An 18,763-nucleotide genomic window follows, 5' to 3' on the forward strand; every position below is an offset into this window, starting at 1 on the left:
GAGGCTGCTGGTTGGGTCACTAGGGGGGTGACATGGAGGACACAAGGCTGCTGGATGGGTCACTAGGGGGGTGATGTGGAGGACGCAAGGCTGCTGGATGGGTCATTAGGGAGATGATGTGGAGGACATGAGGCTACTGGATGGGTCACTAGGGAGATGACGTGGAGGACATGAGGCTGCTGGATTGGTCACTTGGGAGATGACGTGGAGGACATGAGGTTGCTGGATGGGTCACTTGGGAGATGACGTGGAGGACATGAGGCTGCTGGATTGGTCACTTGGGAGATGACGTGGAGGACATGAGGTTGCTGGATGGGTCACTTGGGAGATGACGTGGAGGACATGAGGTTGCTGGATGGGTCACTAGGGGGGTGATGTGGAGGACTCAAGGCTGCTGGATGTAGACTAGATACCAGAAGGCAGAGGCCACATACTGGGAATAGGGGACTGGGTATAGATGGGGCACATACTGGGAATAGGGGACTGGGTATAGATGGGGCACATACTGGGGGAAGAGGATTGGATGTCAAATATATAGAACACTGGGCACAGATGTGATACTTTGTGGCAAAAAGTCAGAAAATAGAAGATATCGGTAGATGGAACCTTGTAATAAAAGACAGTGTTTTATCATAGAGGGAAGGTTGGAGAATAAGACCCCATAGAGGGAACGTTGGAGAATAAGACCCCATAGAGGGAACGTTGGAGAATAAGGCCCCATAGAGGGAACGTTGGAGAATAAGACCCCATAGAGGGAACGTTGGAGAATAAGACCCCATAGAGGGAACGTTGGAGAATAAGACCCCATAGAGGGAACGTTGGAGAATAAGGCCCCATAGATGGACTTTCTGATAAACTTCTGGAACAATCTAGGTGAGAGCAGCTCCCGCTCTATGAATATCAGAAACGTTTTCATGGTCATCAGCAGATGGAAGTTGTGTTTTCTCAGAAGAGATGATGGAAGGTCGTTGAGATGTAGCTGAGTGTCTTTGCACCCTCCATGTGTCCTGTGTGCTCAGTCACGCTCGGTCACACGCCGTCACACGCCGTCACGCACTCTCATTTTCTGCATCGTCAGTCTTCTAGAAATGGCTATAAATAGAGCCGATACATGAAGATCTGTCACCACAATCTATAGATTTCAATGTTCACCTTCAGAACAAAGAGTTCCAGCTGGTTGCTGAGTGCACAGAGCGTGCAAAGTGCTGGTGATCCTGAGACTTGTGTGAGAGGAACATTTCTCTGCTCACCAAAAACTGATATTTCAGAGTTAGGTGGAGGATGGAAGGTTCTCCTACCACCAGAAATAGCGGGGGGGGGGGGGGTCATACAATATTGCACTCAGCATAGCTGTGGGATGTCTAGGAGACTGGATGACATTGCGCTGCCTGTTTCCAGCTAGTCATGCCATGTTTATCCTCTGGAACATGGGACCCATTGCAGTGTGTTGGAAGTTGATGAGGCTGATGTGTCCTTGTGTCCCCCAGGTGGAGATCCTCCACTCCAGCCATCAGTGGATTTCCCAGGAGGAGATATTGACAAGATCCCGACACCAGATGAGACCTCCTGCCTGCTGGCATGCACCAACCACCCACATTGCAGCTTCTTCTCCTATCACTCTATTGACTCTGGCACTGGAGAGCGAAGGTGAGACCCAAAAACTTGAGGGAGAAAGGGGCTCCAGATAGGCACTCAATGACAAAAGGTCCCCAGTCTTCTCCATTTGATTCCCAAGATTGCTGTGCCGTGTAAAGGAAACCTTGTATTAGATACATATGCCATGACTTCTAAAGTTATCTGCCTGGCTGTCATGGTGATCCTCTGTCCTCAGTCCTTACCAGGACAAACACATAAGTCAGGAGTATTGAACTTATTGCTGTAGCCCTGTTTTGGGGAATTTGACAGAACTAAAGCCATAGGAGCAGCATGACATCCAGACAGGTTAGGAAGAAGGACAGCACCGGCACTCTCTTATTACCTGGAATGAGGAGATCTAGTGAGATTTATTCCCTTCTAGCTTATACAAAGGACATCTAAATCAGTTCAGCTCAGCAATTCCCATATGTTGTGGTGTTAACCCCCCACCTTTCTGGGTAAATACCCAATTTCAGTATCTCATGGGGTATGTTGGCTGGAAGGTGGCCCCAATAACATTAGTGCCAACCTCCTGATACTTACCTCCTTCCTGTTCTTCCTGCAGCTTTGATTGCCACCTGAAGAATTCAACCACCGATACTCCACCAAGCTCGGAGCCCGTTCCCGGCGTGACTTCAGGGTATACTCTACCGAAGACTCCAGAGAATGTGAACCGTAAGAAAGCCCTTTCCTGAATCTCCACCATCTGCCGAGCTCCTTACTGGGATAAAGATGGATCTGTGTCCTTCAGAGTCTTCTAGGTCCATAGTTCACCATCATTAATCCCAGCTAGGATCCCTCACAGGTCCCTTAACCTTAATCCTTTCCTCCAGGTGTTCTGGCCTCCATAGTTCACCATCATTTATCCCAGCTAGGATCTCTCACAGGTCCTTCAACTTCAATCCTTTCCTCCAGGTCTTCAAATCTCCATAGTTCACCATCATTTATCCCAGATAGGATCCCTCACAGGTCCCTTAACCTTAATGCTTTCCTCCAGGTCTTCAGATCTCCATAGTTCACCATAATTTATCCCAGCTAGGATCCCTCACAGGTCCCTTAACCTTAATCCTTTCCTCCAGGTCTTCTGGCCTCCATAGTTCACCATCATTTATCCCAGCTAGGATCTCTCACAGGTCCCTTAACCTTAATCCTTTCCTCCAGGTCTTCAGATCTCCATAGTTCACCATCATTTATCCCAGCTAGGATTTCTCACAGGTCCTTCTACTTCAATCCTTTCCTCCAGGTCCTATGGCCTCCATAGTTCACCATCATTTATCCCAGCTAGGATCTCTCACAGGTCCCTCACCTTCAATCCTTTCCTCCAGGTCTTCAGATCTCCATAGTTCACCATCATTTATCCCAGCTAGGATTTCTCACAGGTCCTTCAACTTCAATCCTTTCCTCCATGTCTTCTGGCCTTCACCATAATTTGTTCCAGCTAGGATCTCTTACAGGATTCTCTCCCAGGTTCTTGTCTGTCTCCCCTGGAGGAAGATTCCCTCTACTTCTTCAAAAAGAAATTGGTAACAGGATGTGTCCCAGTAATAGTGGTATCTCCCCAACTGGGACCTAATCAACAAAAAGGGGGGATGAAACGCCTCCTGATGGTACCTCCATGTTTGTGCAGTTGGCTCCAGGATTGGTGTGTTTGGGAAGGAGTGGGGAATTCTGGGTATCCATCTTTCATTCTTGTCTGTCTCTTCGCAGGGTGTCTGAGCCAGTATTACAATGATGTGGAGTTTATAGGAAATGTCTTGTCCTTTGGCTATGTCAACAGCCGGGAGGATTGTGAGGCCTCTTGTACCCGCAACCCAGGATGTCAGTTCTACACCTACTACCCTTCGACGGCCCCGGCAGATCTCGGCTCACAGTAAGTACCTCAACAATGGCTGCTTTCACCTCCCTTCCCCACAGTTCTTGGGTACCTAATGGGCATGCTGATGTATCCAAGTGTCATCATCATCCTTCATTGGACAGTGTCTGACACCTTCACTGGGCTTCACATATAGGTGTCATTACTAAGAAATGTCCACCAATCAGATTAAACATTTCAGGCTTTCCTGTCACCTGCCAGGGAATATTTGGATCTGATTGGTGGTTGTGAGGAAACAGAGACAGTTCCTTTTACTGAGACCTTTAGGCCATGTCATGGAGAAGCTGGAGAAGGAGTCATCTGGGTTCTATGAAGGATAGCCAAGGTCAGAGGTGTACAATGTGAGCAGGAAGGGGCAAGATGGGGGATGGAAGAATGCCCCCAACAGGGTTTCCATGAAGGACAGCCAAAGTCAGAGGTGTACAATGTGAGCGGGATAGGAGACGATGGGGTAATGAAGAATGGCCATAACAGGGTTTCCATGAAGGATGACCAAGGTCAGAGATATACAATGTGAGCAGGAAGGGGCAAGATGGGGGATGAAAGAGTGCCCTCAACAGAGTTTCTATGAAGAATGGCCAATGTCAGAGGTTTACAATGTGAGCAGAAAGGAGGAAGATGGAGGATGAAAGAATGCCCTCAACAGGGTTTCCTGACGGCCAAGGACAGATATACAATGTGAGCAGACAGAGGGAAGATGGGGGATGGAAGAGTGCCCTCAAAATGGTGTTTTTGAAGATTGGCTGAGGTTGGGAGGTCTATAATGTGGCAGAAGGGGAAGGGGGTAGGGGAAGGTGCGGGGTGTTACAGCCCCTCTACAGGGTTTCTGTGAAGGATGGTTGGGATTTAACATGTACAGTGTGTGAGTGAGGGGGTGCTAGGGGTTGGGGTTAGGTATGGAATAGTAGGGCCCCTCTGTTGGGTTTCTGTGAAGGATGGCTGTGGTTGAACATGTACAGTGTGTGGGTGGGGGGGGGGGGGTGCTAGGGGTTGGGTTGGGTTAAGGTATGGAATAGTAGGGCCCCTCTGTTGGGTTTCTGTGAAGGATGGCTGGGGTTGAACATGTACAGTGTGTGGGTGGGGGGCGAGGGGTTGGGTTGGGGTAAGGTATGGAATAGTAGGGCCCCTCTGTTGGGTTTCTGTGAAGGATGGCTGGGGTTGAACATGTACAGTGTGTGGGTAGGGGGGTGCTAGGGGTTGGGTTGGGGTAAGGTATGGAATAATAGGGCCCCTCTGTTGGGTTTCTGTGAAGGATGGCTGTGGTTGAACATGTACAGTGTTTGGGTGGGGGGGGGGGGGCGCTAGGGGTTGGGGTAAGGTAAGGAATAGTAGGGCCCCTCTGTTGGGTTTCTGTGAAGGATGGCTGGGGTTGAACATGTACAGTGTGTGGGTGGGTGGGGGGGGGGGTTGCTAGGGGTTGGGTTGGGGTAAGGTAAGGAATAGTAGGGCCCCTCTGTTGGGTTTCTGTGAAGGATGGCTGGGGTTGAACATGTACAGTGTGTGGGTGGGTGGGGGGGGGGGGGTGCTAGGGGTTGGGGTAAGGTAAGGAATAGTAGGGCCCCTCTGTTGGGTTTCTGTGAAGGATGGCTGGGGTTGAACATGTACAGTGTGTGAGTGAGGGGGTGCTAGGGGTTGGGTTGGGGTAAGGTATGGAATAGTAGGGCCCCTCTGTTGGGTTTCTGTGAAGGATGGCTGGGGTTGAACATGTACAGTGTGTGGGTGGGGGGGGTGCTAGGGGTTGGGTTGGGGTAAGGTATGGAATAGTAGGGCCCCTCTGTTGGGTTTCTGTGAAGGATGGCTGGGGTTGAACATGTACAGTGTGTGGGTAGGGGGTGCTAGGGGTTGGGTTGGGGTAAGGTATGGAATAGTAGGGCCCCTCTGTTGGGTTTCTGTGAAGGATGGCTGTGGTTGAACATGTACAGTGTGTGTGTGGGGGGGGGGGGTGCTAGGGGTTGGGTTGGGGTAAGGTAAGGAATAGTAGGGCCCCTCTGTTGGGTTTCTGTGAAGGATGGCTGGGGTTGAACATGTACAGTGTGTGGGTGGGTGGGGGGGGTGCTAAGGGTTGGGTTGGGGTAAGGTAAGGAATAGTAGGGCCCCTCTGTTGGGTTTCTGTGAAGGATGGCTGGGGTTGAACATGTACAGTGTGTGGGTGGGTGGGGGGGGGTTGCTAGGGGTTGGGTTGGGGTAAGGTAAGGAATAGTAGGGCCCCTCTGTTGGGTTTCTGTGAAGGATGGCTGGGGTTGAACATGTACAGTGTGTGGGTGGGTGGGGGGGGGGGTGCTAGGGGTTGGGGTAAGGTAAGGAATAGTAGGGCCCCTCTGTTGGGTTTCTGTGAAGGATGGCTGGGGTTGAACATGTACAGTGTGTGAGTGAGGGGGTGCTAGGGGTTGGGTTGGGGTAAGGTATGGAATAGTAGGGCCCCTCTGTTGGGTTTCTGTGAAGGATGGCTGGGGTTGAACATGTACAGTGTGTGGGTGGGGGGGGGGGGGTGCTAGGGGTTGGGTTGGGGTAAGGTATGGAATAGTAGGGCCCCTCTGTTGGGTTTCTGTGAAGGATGGCTGGGGTTGAACATGTACAGTGTGTGGGTAGGGGGGTGCTAGGGGTTGGGTTGGGGTAAGGTATGGAATAGTAGGGCCCCTCTGTTGGGTTTCTGTGAAGGATGGCTGTGGTTGAACATGTACAGTGTGTGTGTGGGGGGGGGGGGTGCTAGGGGTTGGGTTGGGGTAAGGTAAGGAATAGTAGGGCCCCTCTGTTGGGTTTCTGTGAAGGATGGCTGGGGTTGAACATGTACAGTGTGTGGGTGGGTGGGGGGGGGGGGGTGCTAAGGGTTGGATTGGGGTAAGGTAAGGAATAGTAGGGCCCCTCTGTTGGGTTTCTGTGAAGGATGGCTGGGGTTGAACATGTACAGTGTGTGGGTGGGTGGGGGGGGGGGTGCTAGGGGTTGGGTTGGGGTAAGGTATGGAATAGTAGGGCCCCTCTGTTGGTTTTCTGTGAAGGACGGCTGGGGTTGAACATGTACAGTGTGTGGGTGGGGGAGTGCTAGGGGTTGGGTTGGGGTAAGGTAAGGAATAGTAGGGCCCCTCTGTTGGGTTTCTGTGAGAGATGGCTGGGGTTGAACATGTACAGTGTGTGGGTAGGGGGGGGTGGTTGTGGGAAGGTATGGAATTGTAGAGTCCCTCTGTTGGGTTTCTGTGAGAGATGGCTGGGGTTGAACATGTACAGTGTGTGGGTGGGGGAGTGCTAGGGGTTGGGTTGGGGTGAGGTAAGGAATAGTAGGGCCCCTCTGTTGGGTTTCTGTGAAGGATGGCTGGGGTTGAACATGTACAGTGTGTGGGTGGGTGGGGGGGGTGCTAGGGGTTGGGTTGGGGTAAGGTAAGGAATAGTAGGGCCCCTCTGTTGGGTTTCTGTGAAGGATGGCTGGGGTTGAACATGTACAGTGTGTGGGTGGGTGGGGGGGGTGCTAAGGGTTGGGTTGGGGTAAGGTAAGGAATAGTAGGGCCCCTCTGTTGGGTTTCTGTGAAGGGTGGCTGGGGTTGAACATGTACAGTGTGTGGGTGGGTGGGGGGGGGGGGGTGCTAGGGGTTGGGTTGGGGTAAGGTAAGGAATAGTAGGGCCCCTCTGTTGGGTTTCTGTGAAGGATGGCTGGGGTTGAACATGTACAGTGTGTGGGTGGGTGGGGTGCTAGGGGTTGGGTTGGGGTAAGGTATGGAATAGTAGGGCCCCTCTGTTGGGTTTCTGTGAAGGATGGCTGGGGTTGAACATGTACAGTGTGTGGGTGGGGGAGTGCTAGGGGTTGGGTTGGGGTAAGGTATGGAATAGTAGGGCCCCTCTGTTGGGTTTCTGTGAAGGATGGCTGGGGTTGAACATGTACAGTATGTGGGTAGGGGGGGGGTGGTTGTGGGAAGGTATGGAATTGTAGAGCCCCTCTGTTGGGTTTCTGTGAGAGATGGCTGGGGTTGAACATGTACAGTGTGTGGGTAGGGGGGGGGTGGTTGTGGGAAGGTATGGAATTGTAGAGCCCCTCTGTTGGGTTTCTGTGAGAGATAGCTGGGGTTGGGAGATGTACAGTGTGGATAGAGGGGTAGCATAGAAGCGCCCTCTATGGGTTTCTGTGGAGGATAGCTGAGGTCAGAAGGTGTGCAGTGTGGGAGGTGGGCTGGGGGGGGGGGGGGAAGTAGATGGCTCGGGACCTCTTCCAATCATTCTTTCTCCCCACAGGCAGCGCTGTTATCTTCAGTACTCCACATCTCTCCCATCACCCCCCAATATCACTGTCACAGATGGAGCGCAGTCGGGATTCAGCCAGAGGGATTGCTGCACCGGCACTGAGTGTGAGTCACAAATCTCTGTATATTGTACTGAGTGTTAGAGTTCAGGAAGAGTTACAGGTATACACAATCCCGTGTGAGTGTGATCTACCACAAATCTAAAAAACGACATATAGGAATGAAGAGGCGTGACATTGACATATGTTCTTCCATTTTGTATGTTCTTAAAGTCTGTTCTATTACTGCATCCATTGTGAATACACTTTGTCTAAGATAGTTCTAACTCCGTGTCAGACAGATGATATCACACATATTTTACATTTAACACATTTTCTAAATATACACATGTGCTTCCTGTAGACATTTCACCCCTAGTTCCTCTTTTACAACTTGAAATCAGTATTGCTTAACTTTCATGTTTAACCATTTATTTGCACACATAACCTACCCTAGACACCCCCCCCCCCCTTTTTACTGTGTATCCTGTATTCTTTGTATAAGATCTCTGGATTTGTATTAAACAGACGAGAAGTCCTTTGTATCACACGCAGACTACGTGATTTATTCCAGTGGCAAAGGACACTCCCGGAGGCTCCGTTTTCTTACACAGTTCTGATTAGACTTTGCTTATAGTCAGGGACTATAGAAGAAATATTAAGAGGTGGGCATTGACCCAAATCACTAACACAACATCTGATGTCAGTAGATGTCTGTCATGGTGGACGGCCACTCTCACACCAAACAGCTGGGCATCTCCTGTGTATATGGATTTGGTCAGCATTAGGCCTTCTTTTCTTTCATAGGGGCTACCTACTCACCACTATTGTAATGGCGGCTACCTACTGACCACCATTGTAATGGGGGCTACCTACTGACCACCATTGTAATGGGGGCTACCTACTGACCACCATTGTAATGGGGCTATCTACTGACCACCATTGTAATGGGGCTACCTACTGACCACCATTGTAATGGGGGCTATCTACTGACCACCATTGTAATGGGGCTATCTACTGACCACCATTGTAATGGGGCTATCTACTGACTACCATTGTAATGGGGGCTACCTACTGACCACCATTGTAACGGGGGCTAACTACTGACCACCATTGTAATGGGGGCTATCTACTGACCACCATTGTAATGGCGGCTACCTACTGACCACCATTGTAATGGGGGCTAACTACTGACCACCATTGTAACGGGGGCTAACTACTGACCACCATTGTAACGGGGGCTAACTACTGACCACCATTGTAATGGGGGCTATCTACTGACCACCATTGTAATGGCGGCTACCTACTGACCACCATTGTAATGGGGGCTAACTACTGACCACCATTGTTATAGGGGCTATCTACTGACCATCATTGTAATGGGGGCTACCTACTCACCACTATTGTAATGGCGGCTACCTACTGACCACCATTGTAATGGGGGCTACCTACTGACCACCATTGTAATGGGGGCTACCTACTGACCACCATTGTAATGGGGCTATCTACTGACCACCATTGTAATGGGGGCTATCTACTGACCACCATTGTAATGGGGGCTACCTACTGACCACCATTGTAATGGGGCTATCTACTGACCACCATTGTAATGGGGCTACCTACTGACCACCATTGTAATGGGGGCTATCTACTGACCACCATTGTAATGGGGGCTATCTACTGACCACCATTGTAATGGGGCTATCTACTGACCACCATTGTAATGGGGCTATCTACTGACCACCATTGTAATGGGGCTATCTACTGACTACCATTGTAATGGGGGCTACCTACTGACCACCATTGTAACGGGGGCTAACTACTGACCACCATTGTAATGGGGGCTACCTACTGACCACCATTGTAATGGCGGCTACCTACTGACCACCATTGTAATGGGGGCTAACTACTGACCACCATTGTTATAGGGGCTATCTACTGACCATCATTGTAATGGGGGCTACCTACTCACCACTATTGTAATGGCGGCTACCTACTGACCACCATTGTAATGGGGGCTACCTACTGACCACCATTGTAATGGGGGCTACCTACTGACCACCATTGTAATGGCGGCTACCTACTGACCACCATTGTAATGGGGGCTAACTACTGACCACCATTGTTATAGGGGCTATCTACTGACCACCATTGTAATGGGGGCTACCTACTGACCACCATTGTAATGGCGGCTACCTACTGACCACCATTGTTATAGGGGCTATCTACTGACCACCATTGTAATGGGGGCTACCTACTGACCACCATTGTAATGGGGGCTAGCTACTGACCACCATTGTAATGGGGGCTATCTACTGACCACCATTGTTATAGGGGCTATCTACTGACCACCATTGTAATGGCGGCTACCTACTGACCACCATTGTAATGGGGCTATCTACTGACCACCATTGTAATGGGGCTACCTACTGACCACCATTGTAATGGGGGCTATCTACTGACCACCATTGTAATGGGGGCTATCTACTGACCACCATTGTAATGGGGCTATCTACTGACCACCATTGTAATGGGGCTACCTACTGACCACCATTGTAATGGGGGCTATCTACTGACCACCATTGTAATGGGGGCTATCTACTGACCACCATTGTAATGGGGCTATCTACTGACTACCATTGTAATGGGGGCTACCTACTGACCACCATTGTAACGGGGGCTAACTACTGACCACCATTGTAATGGGGGCTACCTACTGACCACCATTGTAATGGCGGCTACCTACTGACCACCATTGTAATGGGGGCTAACTACTGACCACCATTGTTATAGGGGCTATCTACTGACCATCATTGTAATGGGGGCTACCTACTCACCACTATTGTAATGGCGGCTACCTACTGACCACCATTGTAATGGGGGCTACCTACTGACCACCATTGTAATGGGGGCTACCTACTGACCACCATTGTAATGGCGGCTACCTACTGACCACCATTGTAATGGGGGCTAACTACTGACCACCATTGTTATAGGGGCTATCTACTGACCACCATTGTAATGGGGGCTACCTACTGACCACCATTGTAATGGCGGCTACCTACTGACCACCATTGTTATAGGGGCTATCTACTGACCACCATTGTAATGGGGGCTACCTACTGACCACCATTGTTATAGGGGCTATCTACTGACCACCATTGTAATGGTGGCTACCTACTGACCACCATTGTAATGGGGGCTACCTACTGACCACCATTGTTATAGGGGCTATCTACTGACCACCATTGTAATGGTGGCTACCTACTGACCACTATTGTAATTAGGGCTACCTACTGACCACCATTGTAATGGCGGCTACCTACTGACCACCATTGTAAAGGGGGCTAACTACTGACCACCATTGTTATAGGGGCTATCTACTGACCACCATTGTAATGGCGGCTACCTACTGATCACAGTTGTAGTGGGGGCTACCTACTGACCACCATTGTTATAGGGGCTATCTACTGACCACCATTGTAATGGGGGCTACCTACTGACCACCATTGTAATGGGGGCTAGCTACTGACCACCATTGTAATGGGGGCTATCTACTGACCACCATTGTTATAGGGGCTATCTACTGACCACCATTGTAATGGCGGCTACCTACTGACCACCATTGTAATGGGGCTATCTACTGACCACCATTGTAATGGGGCTACCTACTGACCACCATTGTAATGGGGGCTATCTACTGACCACCATTGTAATGGGGGCTATCTACTGACCACCATTATAATGGGGGCTATCTATTGACTACCATTGTAATGGGGGCTGTCTACTGACCACCACTGTAATGGGGGCTATCTACTGACCCTTATTGTAATGGGGCTATCTACTAACCACCTTCGTAATAGGGACTACCTACTGACCACCATTGTAATAGCGGCTATGTACTGACCACCATTGTAATAGGGGCTGCCTACTGACCACCTTTTCTAATAGCCCCATTACAGTGGTGGTCAGTAGGTAGCCCCTTTTACAATGGTGATCAGTAGATAGCCCCCTTTTACAATGGTGGTCAGTAGATTGTCGGATTACAATGGTGGTCAGTAGGTAGCCCCTATTACCATGGTGGTCAGTAGATAGGCCCCATTACAATGGTGGTCAGTGGAAAGGCCCCATTACAATGGTGGTCAGTGGATAGCCCCGTTACAATGGTGGTCAGTAGATATCCGCTTTTACAATGGTGGTCAGTAGATAGCCCCCATTACAATGGTGGGCAGTGGATAGCCCCCATTACAATGGTAGTCAGTAGATAGCCCCCATTACAATGGTGGTCAGTGGATAGCCTCGTTACAATGGTGGTCAGTAGATATCTGCTTTTACAATGGTGGTCAGTAGATAGCCCCCATTACAATGGTGGTCAGTAGATAGCCCCATTACAATGGTGGGCAGTGGATAGCCCCCATTACAATGGTAGTCAGTAGATAGCCCCCATTACAATGGTGGTCAGTGGATAGCCTCGTTACAATGGTGGTCAGTAGATATCTGCTTTTACAATGGTGGTCAGTAGACAGCCCCCATTACAATGGTGGTCAGTAGATAGCCTCGTTACAATGGTGGTCAGTAGATAGCCCCCATTACAACGGTGGGCAGTGGATATCCCCCATTATAATGGTAGTCAGTAGGTAGCCCCCATTACAATGGTGGTCAGTAGGTAGCCCCCATTACAATGGTGGTCAGTAGATAGCCCCCATTACAATGGTGGTCAGTAGATAGCCCCCCTTACAATGATGGTCAGTAGAAAGCCCCCATTACAATGGTGGTCAGTAGATAGCCCCCATTACAATGGTGGTCAGTAGATAGCCCCATTACAGTGGTGGTCAGTAGATAGCTCCGTTACAATGATGTCAGTAGGCAGCCCCTATTACAAAGGTGGTCAATAGATTGTCAGATTACAATGGTGGCCATAGGTAGTCCCCATTACAATGGTGGTCAGTAGGTAGTCCCTATTACAAAGGTGGTCAGTAGATTGTCGGATTACAATGGTGGTCAATAGGTAGTTCCTATTGCAATGTGGTGGTCAGTAGATTGTCGGATTACAATGGTGGTCAGTAGATTGTCGGATTACAATGGTGGTCAGTAGATTGCCGGATTACAATGGTGGTCAGTAGATAGCCCCATTACAATGGTGGTCAGTAGGTAGCCCCTATTACAAAGGTGGTCAGTAGATAGCCCCTATTACAATGGGGGTCAGCAGATAGCCCCCATTACAATGGTGGTCAGCAGGTAGCCACTATTACAATGATGGTCAGTAGATAGCCCCCATTACAATGGGGGTCAGCAGGTAGCCCCCATTACAATGGTGGTCAGCAGGTAGCCACTATTACAATGATGGTCAGTAGATAGCCCCATTAAAATGGTGGTCAGTAGATTGCCGGATTACAATGGTGGTCAGTAGATAGCCCCTATTACAAAGGTGGTCAGTAGATAGCCCCATTACAATGGTGGTCAGTAGGTAGCCCCCATTACAATGGTGGTCAGTAGATAGCCCCATTAAAATGGTGGTCAGTAGATTGTCGGATTACAATGGTGGTCAGTAGATAGCCCCCATTACAATGGCGGTCAGTAGATAGCCCTGATTACAATGGTGGTCAGTAGATAGCCCCATTACAATGGCGGTCAGTAGATAGCCCTGATTACAATGGTGGTCAGTAGATAGCCCCCATTACAATAGCGGTCAGTAGATAGCCCTGATTACAATGGTGGTCAGTAGATAGCCCCCATTACAATGGTGGTCAGTAGGTAGCCCCCATTACAATGGTGGTCAGTAGATAGCCCCCATTACAATGATGGTCAGTAGATAGCCCCCATTACAATGGTGGTCAGTAGGTAGCCCCCATTACAATGGTGGTCAGTAGATTGTCGGATTACAATGGTGGTCAGTAGATTGTCGGATTACAATGGTGGTCAGTAGATAGCCCCTATTACAAAGGTGGTCAGTAGATAGCCCAATTACAGTGGTGGTCAGCAAATAGAGCCTATCTACCAACCCTCTTTGTAATAGGGGCTATCTACTGACCATCATTGTAAGGGTGGACAATCTACTGACCACCATTGTAATGGGGCTACCTACTGACCACCATTGTAATGGGGGCTACCTACTGACCACCATTGTAATCCGACAATCTACTGACCACCATTGTAATGGGGCTACCTACTGACCACCATTGTAATGGGGGCTACCTACTGACCACCATTGTAATGGGGCCTATCTACTGACCACCATTGTAATGGGGCTACCTACTGACCACCATTGTAAGGGAGGAATGCCCTCTAATGACTATCCAAGTAAGGGAGGAAGGCTCTCCCCTGACCAATATAAGGACATTCCCATAGACCACCAATATGAAGGGGAGTTCTCCAATTATCATTGTTGAGGACAAATCCCAGTTTGGTAATTATGGGGGATGTGATTGGTGGTTATGGGGGATGTGATTGGTAATTATGGGGGATGTGATTGGTAGGTATGGGGATGTGATTGGTAGGTATGGGGGATGTGATTGGTAGTTATGGGGGATGTGGTTTGTAGTTATGGGGGATGTGATTGGTAATTATGGGGGATGTGATTGGTAATTATGGGGGATTTGATTGGTAATTATGGGGGATGTGATTGGTAGTTATGGGGGATGTGATTGGTAATTATGGGGGATGTGATTGGTAGTTATGGGTGATGTGATTGGTAATTATGGGACATGTGATTGGTAATTATGGGGGATGTGATTGGTAATTATGGGGGATGTGATTGGTAATTATGGGGCATGTGATTGGTTATTATGTTGGATGTGATTGGTAATTACGAGGGATGTGATTGGTAATTATGGGACATGTGATTGGTAATTATGAGGGATGTGATTGGTAATTATGGGGCATGTGATTGGTAATTATGAGGGATGTGATTTGTAGTTATGGGGGATGTGATTTGTAGTTATGGGGGATGTGATTGGTAGTTATGGGGGATGTGATTGGTAGGTATGGGGGATGTGGTTTGTAGTTATGGGGGATGTGATTGGTAGGTATGGGGGATGTGATTGGTAGTTATGGGTGATGTGATTGGTAGTTATGGGTGATGTGATTGGTAGTTATGGGGGATGTGATTGGTGGTTATGGGTGATGTGATTGGTAGTTATGGGGGATGTGATTGGTGGTTATGGGGGATGTGATTGGTAGTTATGGGGGATGTGATTGGTAGTTATGGGGGATGTGATTGGTAGGTATGGGGGATGTGATTTGTAGTTATGGGGATGTGATTGGTAGTTATGGGGGATGTGATTGGTAGTTATGGGGGATGGGATTGGTAGGTATGGGGGTTATGATTGGTAGTTATTTGGGATGTGATTGGTAGGTATGGGGGATGTGATTGGTAGTTATGGGTGATGTGATTGGTAGTTATGGGGGATGTGATTGGTGGTTATGGGGGATGTGATTTGTAGTTATGGGGGATGTGATTGGTAGTTATGGGGGATGTGATTGGTAGGTATGGGGGATGTGATTTGTAGTTATGGGGATGTGATTGGTAGTTATGGGGGATGTGATTGGTAGTTATGGGGGATGGGATTGGTAGGTATGGGGGTTATGATTGGTAGTTATTTGGGATGTGATTGGTAGGTATGGGGGATGTGATTTGTAGTTATGGGGGATGTGATTGGTAGTTATTTGGGATGTGATTGGTAGGTATGGGGGATGTGATTGGTAGGTATGGGGGATGTGATTTGTAGTTATGGGGATGTGATTGGTAGTTATGGGGGATGTGATTGGTAGTTATGGGGGATGGGATTGGTAGGTATGGGGGTTATGATTGGTAGTTATTTGGGATGTGATTGGTAGGTATGGGGGATGTGATTTGTAGTTATGGGGGATGTGATTGGTAGTTATTTGGGATGTGATTGGTAGTTATGGGGGATGTGATTGGTAGTTATGGGGGATGTGATTGGTAGTTATGGGGGATGTGATTGGTAGTTATGGGGGATGTGATTTGTAGTTATGGGGATGTGATTGGTAGTTATGGGGGATGTGATTGGTAGTTATGGGGGATGTGATTGGTAGTTATGGGGGATGTGATTGGTAGTTATGGGGGATGTGATTTGTAGTTATGGGGATGTGATTGGTAGTTATGGGGGATGTGATTGGTAGTTATGGGGGATGTGATTGGTAGTTATGGGGGATGTGATTGGTAGTTATGGGGATGTGATTGGTAGTTATGGGGGATGTGATTGGTAGTTATGGGGGATGTGGTTTGTAGTTATGGGGGATGTGATTGGTAATTATGGGGGATGTGGTTTGTAGTTATGGGGGATGTGATTGGTAATTATGGGGGATGTGATTGGTAGTTATGGGGGATGTGATTGGTAGTTATGGGGATGTGATTGGATGGGACCTAGGCTGTGATTGGTAGTTATGGGGATGTGATTGGTAGTTATGGGGGATGTGATTGGTAGTTATGGGGGATGTGATTGGTAGGTATGGGGGATGTGATTGGTAGTTATGGGGGATGTGGTTTGTAGTTATGGGGGATGTGATTGGTAGGTATGGGGATGTGATTGGTAGGTATGGGGGATGTGATTGGTCATTATAGGGGATGTGATTTGTAGTTACGGGACCTGTGATTGGTAGGTATGGGGGATGTGATTGGTAGGTATGGGGGATGTGATTGGTAGTTATGGGGATGTGATTGGATGGGACCTAGGCTGTGATTGGTGTAAACCTCTTGGAAAGCTTAGTCCAGTCTTCTGAACCTTTTATTCCTGTATTCTAATTTTTCTCCATGGATTGGAAATAACTCTGGAAAGTTCCGTCTTCAGGTTTGAACGGCTGTGCAGATCTGATTTTCCCCGACACCTCCTTCTCCGGGACCATCATCGCCAAGGAGAGGTCCTTCGATGTCACCATATGTCAGGAGCATTGTACCCAGAATCCTCTCTGCCAGTTCTTCACCTACTTCCTCCATGAAGACCTCTGGTATTTTATGTATAAAGGCGTCTCTTTCCCTCCTTTCTTCTCTTCAATGTGAACCTCAAACCTCATTCTCCTCCCCTCATCCATTCACTGGGAATTTGCTTTACCTCACTAACCCAGACCTTCTCCATACCTCCAACCCTCAACTCATCCTCCTCACCCCATTGGATGCCAGAAGCCGCTGTTCCTGCCGCCGGTCAGAACGCAGAGACGTGCAGCGGCAGAGGGAGGCTCTTTTTAGCTCCTCCTCCGCTTTGGTCACATGACACAGCAGAGGGAGGACTTCCCCTCACTGAGCTCAATCTCACCTGCCTGGTCTGGTGAATGGATAGTAATGGGGGTAAGAGGGGGAGCAGGAGTATCTGTACTGGAGAGGAGATGTGTTGGGGGGAGCTGCACTGGTGATTGGGGATCTGTACTGGGTAGAAATTGCATTGTTGGGGGGGAGGGGGGAAACTGTACTGGGGGGAGAGGTATTGGTGTGGGGGGGGGGGGGGAGATCTGTGCTGGGAGGAGCTATAATGGAGGTGGGGGAGATATGTACTGGGAGAGCTGTACTGGTGATTGGAGGTCTGTACTGGGTAGATACTGCACTGTGTGTGGGGGGGGGTTCAGTACTGGGTGAGAGCTATTGGTGGTGGTGGGGGGGGGGGGGATATGTGCTGAGAGGAGCTGTATTGGTAATGGGGAAGATCTGTACTGGGGGGAGCTGCAGTGGTGATTGGGGATCTGTAATGGGTAGGAACTGAATTGTGAGAGGGGGGTAAATCTGTACTGGGGAGAGATATTCATAGGGGGAGCTCTGTGCTGGGGGGAGGTATTGATGGGGGGAGCTCTGTACTGGGGAGAGATATTCATGGGGGGAGCTCTGTGCTGGGGGGAAGTATTGATGGGGGGAGCTCTGTACTGGGGAGAGATATTCATGGGGGGAGCTCTGTACTGGGGAGAGATATTCATGGGGGGAGCTCTGTGCTGGGGGGAAGTATTGATGGGGGGAGCTCTGTACTGGGGAGAGATATTCATGGGGGGGAGCTCTGTGCTGGGGGGAGGTATTGATGGGGGGAGCTCTGTGCTGGGGGGAGGTATTGATGGGGGGGAGCTCTGTGCTGGGGGGGAGTATTGATGGGGGGAGCTCTGTACTGGGGAGAGATATTCATGGGGGGAGCTCTGTGCTGGGGGGAGGTATTGATGGGGGGAGCTCTGTACTGGGGAGAGATATTCATGGGGGGAGCTCTGTGCTGGGGGGAAGTATTGATGGGGGGAGCTCTGTATTGGGGAGAGATATTCATGGGGGGAGCTCTGTGCTGGGGGGAGGTATTGATGGGGGGAGCTCTGTGCTGGGGGGAGGTATTGATGGGGGGAGCTCTGTGCTGGGGGGATGTATTGATGGGGGGAGGTATTGATGGGGGGAGCTCTGTGCTGGGGGGAGGTGTTGATGGGGGGGAGCTCTGTGCTGGGGGGAAGTATTGATGGGGGGAGCTCTGTGCTGGGGGGAGGTATTGATGGGGGGAGCTCTGTGCTGGGGGGAGGTATTGATGGGGGGAGCTCTGTGCTGGGGGGAGGTATTGATGGGGGGGGGAGTTGTACTGGAAGAGGAAATTGCATTAGAGGGCAAGTACTGGTGGCAAGGGAGGATCTGTACTGGGGGGATTCTTCACTGGTGATTGGAGATCTGCGCTGTGGGGGGGGGGGGGGTGTACTAGGGGAGAGGTATTGGTGAGGCTTGGGGTTAGGGTTGGGATTACGGTTGGGGGAGGTTTGTTTCTGGTGAAGCTGACCAAAAGCTTTTTCTGCTGGAAGTATATTTATAGGTAGAGAGCTGGAGAAGAATGGCGGCCGGGTCATTGGCCAATGGAATGGCTTTATAGTCTCCCTGTCCTAGCGCTCAATCTTCATGATCTCTGTCCTCCTTCCATTGTTCCCATCATACAGAGGACACAAACCTTCTGTATCTTCTCATTCTTCTGGTCTTCTAAATCTTCCTCCATTGGACCCTCATGTAACAGTTACTAGATGTTTCTGTGTCC

At 49.6% G+C, this 18,763-nt stretch overlaps 1 protein-coding gene across 1 annotated transcript in view; it reads left to right on the top strand.

The window, feature by feature from the left end:
- LOC309550226 (uncharacterized protein) overlaps positions 1-18,763 on the top strand; it is a gene marked incomplete at its 5' end in the record, with an annotated part of 129,937 nt that overhangs the window by 54,008 nt on the left and 57,166 nt on the right. Inside the window, 5 exons of the mRNA XM_082250637.1 lie at positions 1,444-1,647; positions 2,201-2,310; positions 3,343-3,505; positions 7,727-7,839; positions 16,583-16,739. Coding sequence (XP_082106763.1) covers positions 1,444-1,647; positions 2,201-2,310; positions 3,343-3,505; positions 7,727-7,839; positions 16,583-16,739 — 747 coding nt within the window. The remainder of the gene's footprint in view (positions 1-1,443; positions 1,648-2,200; positions 2,311-3,342; positions 3,506-7,726; positions 7,840-16,582; positions 16,740-18,763) is intronic.

This window comes from Pelophylax lessonae (genome assembly GCF_965119305.1).
Source record: "Pelophylax lessonae genome assembly, chromosome: 1".
In the NCBI taxonomy this organism is placed as follows: Eukaryota; Metazoa; Chordata; class Amphibia; order Anura; family Ranidae; genus Pelophylax; species Pelophylax lessonae.